This window comes from Mastigoproctus giganteus, chromosome 2 (genome assembly GCF_048544385.1).
Source record: "Mastigoproctus giganteus isolate SK-2022 chromosome 2, ASM4854438v1, whole genome shotgun sequence".
Taxonomy (NCBI): domain Eukaryota; kingdom Metazoa; phylum Arthropoda; class Arachnida; order Uropygi; family Thelyphonidae; genus Mastigoproctus; species Mastigoproctus giganteus.
Genome location: NC_143576.1, coordinates 31,496,892 through 31,510,538, shown reverse-complemented (window position 1 = coordinate 31,510,538; position 13,647 = coordinate 31,496,892). Strand labels below are relative to the sequence as shown.

Genomic DNA, 13,647 nt, shown 5'->3' with positions numbered 1-13,647 from the left:
GTTTTTAGTATGATGATGAAAGCATCCTCACTCTTCAAGAGTGATAAATAAAAAGCTTATCTCAGATTTCTGCAAGAAGAGTTATAACTATTTTCTTCAAACACCATCTATTTTGTTAATAGTTTTCAAAGAACTTATGCCAACATTAACTCAGAATGCTATAATAAAATTCTGAGCTGCCTATGCCTCAGCACCAAAAGCAAATAACTGAGACAACTGAAAAAAGGGATCATCCTATTTCATGATAATGCATTCCCGTACATTACCACACAGTTCAGCACTTTATTCAAAAAAGTGAGCTGGGATGCACTCCAGTACACCTTTCATTATAGACCAGATCTGTCACCAATCTGACTTCTGTGTTTTTGGTGAACTGAAGAAAGAAAGAAAGAAAGAAAGAAAGAAAGAAGCTTCACAAAGGATGGTGTTTCAATTCAAATGCTGCAGTAAAAACAACTTTCAAAGAATTGCAGGGTTTTACTTTTTTTTTTAAATAAATATATAAAATAGTAAAGCAATGAGACTTTAAATGATAAAGGCGACTTTTAATAAAAATTTTTAAAAACTTTTTTAGTAGCATTAAACTATTTAGAGGTTATCGAGTTAGAATTTTACACTAAAATAGTGCTTGTGCAGTGGCCCTTTGTGATAAAAATAAATCAGGTTTACCTTCAAACAAGTTGGTTGGGTGTTTGGGGATTTTTCTATTTATAAACTACTTTGGTCAGCTCATAGTGTGGCAGTTCATATATGTGTGTGTGTGCACGTGTTAACATCCTGATTTGCATGTTGTGGAAAAACACTATAACAATGCCACTGCTTCTCCTGATATTACCTCACTATAGCTTCAACTGGAGAAGTTCTAATCTCCAAAATGAAATTAATTTGTGCCACTCACCAGTGTTAAAGCCAAAAGTTCCCTAATTCAGACAGTTGTTGTTGTAGGGTTTTTGGAGCATCAGCGACTAAGGCCATATTGCTCTGCATTCTGACAGTGTGACTGAAAACATCAACTATGCTAAAGCAGAGAAGTCTATCAGTACTAACTGTTTTAAAGGTTTAAACTAACTCTGAAACAGCAACAAAAAATTCACAAAACTTATGATGAATTCCCTAAAAATACCCCAACTTTCTTCCCATAAGGTCTGTTATACTCATATCCAGCTACTTTGGTTTGAAGCAGCTACTTTGGTCTTTATATGAATACATCACTCAGTCCAAAAAGAATTAAGACTACTGAAAGCTGCAAAAAAAAATACATTAATTAAAAAAGAATCACCTTGAAATGAACTAAAATTGCAATGTGACATACGGCCTCACAAAATTTGCCAAATAAAAAAAATTGCTTTCATCCTGCAAAAGACTGAACAGTATACCCACTGATTAAATACATCTTTAAGCTATGCAATATTTACTTGAGTAAATTGGTTTCATTTATAAACCTTCTGAGAAAAATTTTCTGTATAAGTGCTTCTAAAATTCATTTCACATTGATGTGAAATGAATTTTAGAAGTGTTAAATGAGCACGTTCATAATTTCTGTGTGGCTATTCCTTAATTTTTTTGAGAAATAACTCATTTCTCAAAGTACAGTAATGCCTCACTAATCCTCTATAATTTTATACAGAATGGAGGTTTTTCATAAAAGAGAAAATTTCACAATCACTTTGTAAAAGAAATAAAAGCATTCAAAAGGAAAAAATTAAATGAAAATGGAAACATTAAGGTATTTTTATCGTTGGATAATAAAAATGACTGCACATTCTCCAGTTAAATCTTATCAATGTGACGATGTATTCAAGTGACAACAGGAATAGAATTCCTTCTTGTACATCCATATTTGTATATTGAAGGAAACTAAAAAGTTTCCTTTTTAAAGAACATTTGCCTAATATGCCTAACATATATGCCTAACTTCTAACAGAAGGATTTTCATAAAAATTATATATGCCTTTGTTTAGATTTTTTTTTTTTTTTTTTTTTGTTGAGCCATTCCAAATTTCATTAAAATTGGACCAATAGAAATCCAACAATTACACTGGACAACACGTCCACTAATATTAGCTATGTGCAGTCGATTTTTATGCTTAAATTTCGAACACAATTCTTAATTCCATTCATGTCGCAATTGCTACATCTACAGGCTTTACCAATAATATGCATATTTTACCATAATTTAGGAAAGTAGTTATGACAGTAATCTGTTGTACTCCCTGTAAATAATGTTTGCATGTACTTATAGAAACAAGTAATATTGGGGAAAGTTAACATGTTCAAACCAATATGTCTCCCCCCACCTCTCTCCATAATGAGAAAAATTCTAGTGTTTGTTGTTGTTTGTTGTTTGGTTTTTAGGAGCATTAGCAACTAAGGCCATATTGCTCCGGGATATGCGGTGGTCATTCCCTGACCTTTCCGCATCCTCTGTATTTGGTGGTGATGGGCTCGAACAAAAATTCTAGTGTAAGTATGCACACAGTTTATCTACTGCATATTGTTTGTTTCTTCTCTACTGCATATCTACTGCATATTGTTTGTTTCTTCTGTGTTTTGCTTAACATTGTGATGTTAATATATTTAAGCAGAAATAAAATGTCTAAATCATCCTGACAATTTCTGCTATATGTCTGGATGGTTTGTAACAAAAACTCAGACAAAGAAATCTACAGTATTACTAAATGCACATATTCTCATACTTTAGTCACAAGATCAGTGATCGGGATAAAAATAATTGGGCTCGACATGTGCCATATTATCTTCAATACAAATCTGATGTGGCTAACTGAAGAAATTAAAAGCATGCTTAAAAAAAAAAAAAAAAAAATGCAGATTCTAAAGGAAACTGTTCCATGATTCCAAAAATAACAAAATCATGACTATCATGTCTTCATTGAAAGATATACTGAAACTTAAATACCTCAATGAATGAACAATTTCAAATATCATACAATAATACATATACTATCTTAAAAATGAGTCATTCATTTTAAAATACAGGGTGGCCATAATTAAAGCATCCCTATTCAGAGCTCTCTGTAGCTCTAAGTAATAAGCAGAATGCCACCAAAATTGGTAAGTGAACTATTCAAGGCATGGGGGAAAAAGTTCCCGTGGGAAAAAAAAAAAAATTGGTACCAAAATCTGCTGATAGGGGATAATATGGCACTGTACAAGAGGAAAGACATGACAAAGTACCAACAAATAAATAACTAAGACAAACCTTAATGAAATTACAAATTTTTATTTGTGCTCTTTGCAAAAAAACAGAAAGAAACTGAACTATACAGTGTCAGAGGAAATGGTTTCACAGCTCCAAACTCACTCACAGTTTACTTCCTATGGCTGATGGTGGAGTTGGTTTTCGATGATTACCATTGTTCTGGACCAGAAATTGCATTCAATGCACAGTGTGCTCGACTGCAGAATGCAACATCTCTGGAGTAATGTTCTGCACATGCTGATTTACATTGTCCTTTAAGAAAGCCAGGTTAGGGACACTTCCTCGATAGACATTAGCCTTGAGGTGACCCCACAGCCAAAAATCACATGGTGTAAGGGCAGGCGAACGTGGTGGCCATGCAATGGGAAACAAACGACTAATGACTCTTTCTGCAGTAAAGTGATGCCAGAGAAGCTGCTATACTGATATAACATCAGGTATATCAGAGGGCATGATATACCATCATCAATGATATTGATGATGGTATATCAAGCTTAATGTCCAAGTTTGCAGACGATACAAAGGTTGGCAGGATTGTCAAGGACACTACTGACACTATGCTGCTGCAACAGGATCTGGAAAGGTTGAGCAGATGGGCTGAGAGGTGGCAAATGAAGTTTAACATTGACAAATGTAAAGTACTACACATGGGAAACAGCAACCCCAGAGCAACGTATCAACTCTGTGGTACTACACTGACAGTGGTAGAGAATGAAAGGGACTTGGGGGTGGTTGTGCAGGCAGATATGAAGTTCTCTGAGCAGTGCAGACGGGCTGCAAGAGTAGCTCATGGAGTATTGTCAATGATATACAGGAATTTTTCCAGCAGGGATAAGGAGGTGATTATTCCATTGTATAAGGCAATGGTCAGGCCACACCTAGAGTACTGTATACAGGTCTGGAGGCCTCACTTCAAGAAGGATGTAGAGCTGCTGGAACGAGTACAGAGAAGGGCAACAAGATTAGTGAATGGAACAAAGGGGTGCTCTTACGAAGAAAGGCTTAAGTTTTGCAAATTACAGTGTCTGGAGACTAGGCACCAGCGAGGTGATCTGATAGAGGTGTATAAAGCCTTGAATGGTTTAAGCATGCTCAATGCTGATGGGATTCTTCCTCTAGCTCAGAAAAATCACCTGAGAGGGCATAAATTCAAATTGAGGAAAGACAGATGTAGGATAGACGTGCGGAAATTTGCCTTTAGCCAGCGGGTGGTTGGTTGGTGGAACAGACTTCCATCCCTTGTGGTGGAGGTTGATAGCCTAAATAAGTTTAAGGCTCAGCTGGACAGGTATTTTGAACGAACAGAGGGGTGAAGTGGAAGTGGGTTTTTTTTTTTTTTTTTTGGCTGATGCTGCATAAGCTTGCTTTCTTGCATCAAATGCCTCTACTAATGCTAATACTGGTCACGCGATATGAGAAGCCCCATCTTGCATAAAAATAATGAACCTGCTCAGCATGTGATGATATCTTTGTGCTGTAATGGAACAGATGGCTGCTCCCGATGGGTGCAATTCCTCGGAAAAGTATGGCCCTAGGATGAAATTTGATGTCACACCACACCAGACGGTGATTTTTGGCGAGTGCAATGGGATTTTCTGAAGTCCACATTCGGCAGTTTTGAGTGTTACAGTCCCATCGAGATAAAAATGGACCTCATCTCCCCAAAGAATGTTCCATGGCCAGGCATCTTCCACCTCAATTCTGGCCAAAAAACGTTAGAACAAATGCCATTCATTTTTCAAGATGATCTCTTTACAGCTGCTGCTGGTGACTGATCTTGCATGGATAATAGTAGATTAGTTTCCAAAGGATTTTCCACAGAGTGGAATATGGGACATCCAATTGCCTCACTACATCCTGTGCACTGCTACTAGTCCCAGCAGCTGCATCCATGGATCGGTCAACGATAGCCGTTGCAACTTCCTCTGCTACCTGAGGTAAAACAGGATTCCTTCCTCTTCCAGGCTTAATACCAAAGGACCCAGTTTCTTTAAATTTGTTAATCATCCTTCTAATTGCCACAGCTGATAAAGGACCTTGACGTAAGTTCTTACAGCATCTAAATTCACGCAGAGCAGTTGTTGCATTGCATCCATTAACGTAGAACTTGCAATTAAAACGCGATCAGGCAGAGTGAGACGCATTGTTAACAGTAAACTTACAGAATATGCTTGCAATGTTCGCATTGTGCCTTTATAGCTCTTTGCTGTTGGGAAAATTAAATTAACTCAGACTTATGCAAATTTTCTACTCTCTTAGGTGTTTTATTTTTTAGTTTGGATTTATAACTTTGGTGCAATTCTGTATTTTTTTTTTTTCTGTTTTTTTACAAAGAGCACAAATAAAAAATTGTAATTTCATTAAGGTTTGTCTTATTTATTTGTTGGTACTTTGTCACGTCTTTTCCCTTGTACAGCGCCATATTATCCCTATTTGGCAGATTTCGGAACTTTTTTTTTTTTTCACAGGCTCCTGTTTCCCATGCCTTGAATAGTTTACTTACTAATTTTGGTGGCATTCTGCTTAATACTTAGAGCTACAGTGAGCTCTGAATAGGGATACTTTAATTATGGCCACCCTGTACTTTAATAAAACGTAATACTACATACAACTTACTGCATACATTTCACTTTATTTACTTAGAAAGGTTTGCTACTTAGAATTTTTCTTATAGTCCATTTTGCTCTACAGAGGCCAACCAGCAATAATCTCCCATCATGGCAGTATCCTAGTGGCCTTGGTATTACTTTTCCATCATGAAAATGTCCTGAAGAAAGCAATACCTTTGCTCACCACTTACATCTCCCAAATTTTAAGAAAAAAAACTGAGATGGGAATAAAGAAAATGAATTTAAGAATTTTCTAAGACAGCTATTGGCAGCCCATATCTTAATAACACTGCAGTAAAGTTGACAACGGAATCATAATTATCTTCTTTCATTCTTCCAAGAAACCCTGCTTTAAATGATCTCCAAGATTCTAGTTCAGTATCCTGTAGCTTTGTTTGAAATACTTCATCTTTGAGAAGTTTATTTTAGGGACTTCATTTGAAGACTCAATCTGAAGCATAAAAATGTTGAAAATTCCTTCTTTCACTGTTAAATTGGGATCTGTTAGATTGACATCTGCTAAATTGGGAAACACCTTTGGTTCAACTAGTGAAATATATTTTATATTACTTCTCCCAAGTAAAAATTCCTCTCTTTTCCTACTGCTGCATAATATAATATTTTTCTGTTGTACAACTGTCCCACAAACATAGAAAAGAATAGTATCTTGTGAAACTTTTTGTAGACCAGTAAATAATCCAATTACCTTAAGATCACACACAGACATTCCAAGCAAAGTCATGGTATTTTATTGCACTCATGATCTTGGATATAATTTCACGTGTTTCTTTGAAGCCAAAAGCAGGAAATAGAGGAACTGACAGAATGCATTTCCATTGTACAAATTTTTGCTGACTCCACAAAATTAATTTTGAGGCATCAGCAAATACACACCATTCATTAGGATTGTGTTCAATGCCTATTTCATTCAGACCACCAATACCTTTACAGAAATGCATATCACCTTTCATAACAAAATATTTTGAGAACACTTTATGACATTATCAATATAATACAATTTTAGTTCCTGCTTCAAGTAACTTCTACTCTTGTAAACTAGAGTCAAGGAGTTTTTGCTCTTTAGATAAGTTTAAATCACAGACTAAGTTTCAACTCTTCTTGCTCAATTAAGTGCAGCACATTATTATTTTCTAGTTGGGTCTAGTCCAAAGTCTGCAACATAGGATCATTGCTATATTCATTTCATTCTTTTCTTTATCCTATTATTTTGCAAGATATGGTATCGACAGGTTTTCATTATATATGGAATAGGGTTTTAATGAAGATGATATATTAGAATATTTGGTGCTATGCTTTCTTTTTTCTGGACATCACTGATATTTTTTGTCATGCAGAAATAGCAATCATGAATGTGATTGTGCGGTTCTCACCAGACCACAGGAATGGTAAAGGGTACACTTAACTTTCCTAGCTAGCCACATCCTCAAATTTGTGGTATATGTATTACAGCATATATGTGGAGAAATAATTTTCATGTGATCACTAAATCTTACTATCAGAGTGCAAAGAATATGTATGTTTAGTAATATCACAGATTTTCATCCTCCTAGTTTTAAACTGTCCATACACACATAGCCGAAATTGATAGGGTGATTCATACACTTCCTTTGATTTACTTAATAATTAACAATTCAATGCTAACCAAAAACACAGAAGAAACAAACAACATGCAAGAGATACGCAGATAAACTGTACATACACTCACACTAGTGAGTGTGTATACAAACCATGGGTGAACACCAAAACTTGTATATGTAAAAACTGTGATGTGAAGCGAAAGTAAGAATCATTTCCAAAATTATGCGTAAAAATTAACTGCTAATAGCTGATATATTAATGGAGTTAAAAATCATTTTGGCCAGTGTAATTGGGCCAAATGAGATAAATGGTGGTTGGGACAACCAATAATTGAGATTGTCAGAAAAATTGCTACAGATGAGTAGCAACTGGTTCAAGCAGTAAGTATACACACTAACAGACTTTCTGCAATCGCAGAAGGCAAAGTAGAGAGCAAGATTATATATTAGCTAAACCAGAGGCCTCCAAAGCATTACGAAAGGTTTGGTTTAATAAACTTATGGCCAGCCTGCAATAAAAACATTTTAAAGCTGTGCCTTGAAAATCTAAAGATCATTTGATCTCACGTGATGTTATCATAAGCTCAAAAGACAACTAGTGCTGCATGACAAATGAAAGAGAGATGCAAAAACTTTGATCAGAGACCAAACAAGGACTTGGCAACTTCAAGTCCCCATTAAGCAAAGATTCTCATCACCTTCGCTCAAATTCCATTCACTTTATTTGCAAATGCAACCTGAACATCAGCTCCAACGATGTTTTAACCTTTCAAGTGGCAGGTTTAGCTTTCATCCCTGGAAGAAAGTCCTTGAGAAACCTAAGGAATCTCAATATTAATTAACTATGGAAAAGATACAATGAAAAGGAACAAGGACTGAAACATTTTTATCAGGGTGGGGGATAGAGATAGAGAGTAAAACTTTTATAAGTAACAGTCTATAAATAAGAGATATTAATCCTTTGCAGTCTGATATCACATCCACCACAACATCATAAAATTTCACTTCCAGTCTGATGTCACGGCCAGCATGCCCGTTGGTATGTCTGATTACAGAATTTGTTTTCCCATTGTGCTGACATAACTATTGTACTACCAACTATTTACATTTCATATAATGAATCTGAAAAGCTAAATCAATGTTTATTGATTTAGCTTTTCATACTGCCATCTATTTTTAATGCCATCTTTATACTTCACACAAACAATCTGAAAAACTAAATCAATGTTTACATTCAATTGTTAATGGTAGGCTGTGTTTTCCCCCCCCTTTCCTGAAGTCCGATGTGAAAACTGGCATGACTGTCGGCATTTCTGATTATAAAATGTGTTTTCACATGCCAGGAAAGCTGGCTGGGACCGCCTAATACAATAAATAAATAAACAAAATGTACTACCATTTATACTTCATATAAAAAACTGAAAACTAAGACAATATTTACTCATGTTCATATTCAATTCTTAACAGCAAGCGGCTGTTGATTGTTTTCATGTCAGTAAGTAATTTATACTCTGTGTTAGCATGAAGTATTTAGATATGCCATCAAGATCTCATAAAGCCTCACTTATACTCTGTGTTAGCATGAAGTATTTAAATATGTCATCAAGATCTCATAAAGCCTTTCTCATAGCAAAATTGAGAATTGTTAGACCTTTCTGAAAAAAATTTGAGGTAAAAAGAATTAAACACTTACAAATAGATAGTTTCCGACTGTTCCATATGATGTGATTGTGTTTTGGTTTCACTAAATGAACTTTATCTAGAGTTATAAACTTGGGACTAAATGAAATAAACTGATATAAAGAAATATTGGTCTGATGAATTAAAAATTTAAACAAATTTTTATAAATTTATATGAATTAAGAATTTAAAAACACCTTCAGATTCTAACTTGTAGATGTCTTATTTCCAGGCTGATACTTATAAAAGTAGAAGAAGAAAGCTTTGTGAATATTTTCTTCCAAGAAGAAATATTGCATTACAGCTTTTAAACTTTTAAAAAATTTAAGTGTTTTATCATGCTGTTTTATATATTAGCTCATGTAAACCCTAAAAAAAAATAACATTTCAACTAGTTTTTTTTTTTTTTTTTTATTGTTAGAGACTGACTGCATAGGAAAGAAGTGAAAATAATGCTGGACTGCAATGGGTTAAAGTACAGCTGCAAACTACATATAAGAAATTTCATTAGCCAAAGAATAATTAGCTGCTGGAAGAAACTGCCACTAACCCCACAAAAGTAGAAATTTGTATAAATTTAAAGAAGGATCAGATAAATGTATGAAAGTAAGTGACAAGGAAATGAATGGGTTACAACATACTTTTTTAAAGCTGATTTGATTCTTTATAAGCTTGACTTCCTTATATCATTTTGCTTCATCTACTAAAAGATGCTACAGTACCTACCATTGATATTTCAGGATCAGGAACAATAACAATTTCTGCTTGGGAATTATGTTGGCATATTTCTTCTCCATCCTGAAAGAATTCAAAATATAACTCAGAATGAAAATGTTCATAATTTTTCCATTTGATGATACCTTAGCACCTAATTTTGTAAGATTAAAAAAAAACATTACTGAACCTAAATTGTCCAAGCTCCTATCTTCTGAATCAAGGATTATATGAAGTAATTTGCAAATCTGGGGAGAGGAGTGAACAGAACCTTAACTCTAAAAAGAAAATAACTTTCCTGCTATATTTCAACCAAAGAAAATTGGAATCATATCCTTGTAGCTATCATTCCAATTTTCTTTGCTTTCTATTGATATGGTAGGCTGATGATTCTCAATATGACAAAATAAATTACCTCAAAAATTATCAATCTTTTAATAAGTTAATATTATATTCATCAATATATTATCTTAGACATAACAAAACCATGCTTAACATTAGAAAACTGAAGACTTAATTAGTTCAGGGAATATGTACCATTAAATGAGTGAATAAGTACTAATCAACTCCATTTCACCATAGCATAAATGTGTTTAATTCATTATTTAATTTTCAATAAATTATTTAACTCAGCCTCCTTTTGCTAAATTAGTTATCTTGGATCTTGGTAAATTGTTCAGTTAATTAAATGTACAAATAATGAAATAAATATTAACTGATCATTTAATCATTTCCCACTCTTTGCGGGGTAGGAAAACTATCAGGTCATGGGCCATTAATGAAATAGTAAAGAATTTTGTCATAAGTCAAATGCAAATATGACTTATGACAAATAGTATTAATGATTTATGAAATATTATGAATTATGAATGATTAATAATGTAAACATACATTATTAATCATATTACACTATAATATGATTGAGTGGCAACTGAAGTTTAACACTGACAAATGCATGGTGCTACATGTGGGTGGCAGTAATCCCAGAGTAACATACCAACTGCATGGTATCACGCTCAAAGCAGTAGAGAACAAAAAAGACCCAAAAGGGTGAAGTCAGACATGAAGTTCTGAGCAGGAAACCTGCTAGGCCAACTCACTGGGTTTTGTCAATGATATAGAGGAATTTTGCCAGCAGGGATAAGGTGATTATTCCATTGTATAAGGCTGTTGTTGTTATTTGGTTTTTAGAAGCATTAGCAACTAAGGCCATATTGCTCCGGGAATATGCAGTGGTCATTCCCTGACCTTTCCGCATCCTCCGTATTTGGTGGTGACGGGTTCGAACCCCGGTCTAATCAACAAGCGTGTGCTACGCACTGCTGCTCCTTCCCACCTGGCTACGGAGGCGCCTCCATTGTATAAGGCAAAGGTTAAGCCACATCTTGAGTACTGCAATACAGGTCTGGAAACTTCATTTTAGAAAGGATGTGATTCTATTGGATTGGGCACAGAGAAGAACAACAAAAATTAGTGAAGGGGAACAAAAGGGTACTCTTACCAAGAAAGACTTCAAGCTCTATATATATTGTAGTGTCTGCAAACTAGATGTGTAGCTGAGAGATGTTACTGAGGCGTTTACGGCTTTTTGAGGAAGGATGGCTGTATGATAGATATGCAGAAATTTACTTTCAATCAGAGGGTAGTTCATTGTTGGAACAAACTTCCATCCGGTGTTGTGGAAGTGGGTAGTATGAAGAAATTTTAAAGAATAATTTGGCAAAGCATCAGAGAAAATGGATGGATGATGTGGAAAGGGTTGTGTTTTTTTTTTTTTTTTTTTTTTTTGTGTAAGCTTGCTGCCTTGCATCATTTGCCACTCCTAATAATGTTTCTACAGCACTGGAAAGAGGGGCTGTCTAAGTCTAATCAAGAAGGGATCTAGCTGCAAGATTACTTTTCAATGTAGTCTCCTTGTAACTCCACACACTTAGCCCAGCAATGTAGAAGTGTTTCTATCCCAGCTATGCTTCTATCAAGATCATTCAAATGTTAGTCCACTGTAGCCATAATCTTATCATTAGTGACAAAATGAAAACCTGCAAATTTTTGAGGTTGGAAACAAATGAAAGTCAGAGGTAGAGCCAGACTGGAATAGTAAGTGGGATACAAAAGTAACTGACAACTGCACTTTCAGATTGTTGCCATGACAACGATGAATGCATGACTCTGTGCACTGCCCTAGTTTCAAGCAGTGAGTTTTCTTGATTTCACCTAGTAGTTCAATCAAGATTGAAAGGATATGCTCTGGTTTTTTCCTTTTGGAGAAATTCAACCAGCACTACCCCTCAACAGCAGCATAGAGAGGTAAGTGTCCAGATGAGTTTGGAAGAGAGTGGTAGAATTACAGATGCAAAATGCATATAGCAGAAATTGAAAACTAAGATATAGCAGAAATGTATATTTTAATGCACTTGCATCATTTATACACAGCCAATTATAGATTAGCAAAAACTTAGATATAGCAGAAACTAAGAGAAGGATAGTAGTTAATTAACCTGACATCTTTTGGATAGAGTTGAAAAGTCAGAGAGGTTTAGGGGGAATTGCCCATTACAGATGTAACAAAAACATGGGTCACATATAGAAGATGCAGAATTTGTATGCGACAATTAAAACATGTACAGAAAGGCAGACATAACAGTCAAGTTATGTCTGCCTTACTGTACATGTTTCCAGATACAACAGGATTATAATGAACAACTAGATAGACAAACAGATTGTGCCAGCAAATCAGAATGTCATGGGGATTTTAACTTTCCAGATACTGATTAGAACTAATGGGTTGACAGCTCACTCAGAACACATCTTGAATTGCTGGATGACCATTTTCTACAGCAACATGGAGAAGTAACAAGAGATATTAGCAAAATTCTTGATCTGGTTAGCAGTGATTAATCGTGTATTAAAAGTCTTCAAGTAAAGGAACTGCTAGGTGGTAGTGAACATAGTCTATTTATGTGGGATTTATTAAAGAGAAAATTACTGTCGATGGTAATTAGAAAATTTTGTTTTTGCAAACATCATAATATGCTCGTACATTTTTTAACCTCTGTTCAGTGGAAATGTGTTATTGTTTAGAGAGACCACTAAGCATTTTATACTAAGAGATACTGTTCAATGTTTTTAAACCAAAATGTATAACAGATAAACTTAGTTACAGAGAATAAAAATGCACTGGATGATTAAACTGTCAGGGATACAAATGAGGAGGAAAAAAATAATAAGGACAAACTAGTCTGTAGTCAAGTTACTCAGGGGATTAGGCAGGCTAAGGAAGATTATGAGAAATCTCTAAGATTGCAAAGAAAAGTAGCAAGGAATCCTCTGTACATATTAACAGCAGAACAAAAGGGATGAATCAGATTTATCCTCTGGACATGAATGATGTAACTACTGATCCTATACAAATTGCTGAGAAATTGAATAAATATTTTGCATCTATGGTCTCACATGGAAAACTTTTTAATGATGAGGTTAGCAGAGGTCTATCAAATTGACAGTTAAATGATTTTACTAATGGACTGGGAGTTAAAGGAAACTACTTCAGCTAAAAAGTGAACAAAGCACCTTGGGCAGCATCTATTCAATTACATTAAAATAAGCTGGAAAAGTAGCTAAACCTTTGGCCATAATAATAAGTGAATCCTTGGAATCAAAAGTCCCTACAGATTAGAGGTATGCAAACGTATCTCCAGTTCAAATGGGTAAAGTGCAACCTCCGTACCAGAAAAAAAAATAATGAACTCAATACCTAAGAAAGTAATCCAAGGTCATCTTGAGAGGAATATAATATGTAACCCACAAGGCAATTGCAATATGAATT

The 13,647-nt window shown here is 34.8% G+C and overlaps 1 protein-coding gene across 4 annotated transcripts in view; it reads right to left on the bottom strand.

The window, feature by feature from the left end:
• Pi3K59F (phosphatidylinositol 3-kinase 59F) overlaps window positions 1-13,647 on the bottom strand; it is a 349,960-nt gene that overhangs the window by 242,570 nt on the left and 93,743 nt on the right. For all 4 annotated transcript variants that reach the window (XR_016547875.1, XM_090388562.1, XM_090388556.1 and 1 more), the window contains one exon: window positions 9,834-9,905. Coding sequence is in view for 3 of the 4 variants with exons in the window: in XM_090388562.1 (XP_090244688.1) it covers window positions 9,834-9,905 (72 nt within the window). In the remaining variant the exon portion in view is untranslated. The remainder of the gene's footprint in view (window positions 1-9,833; window positions 9,906-13,647) is intronic.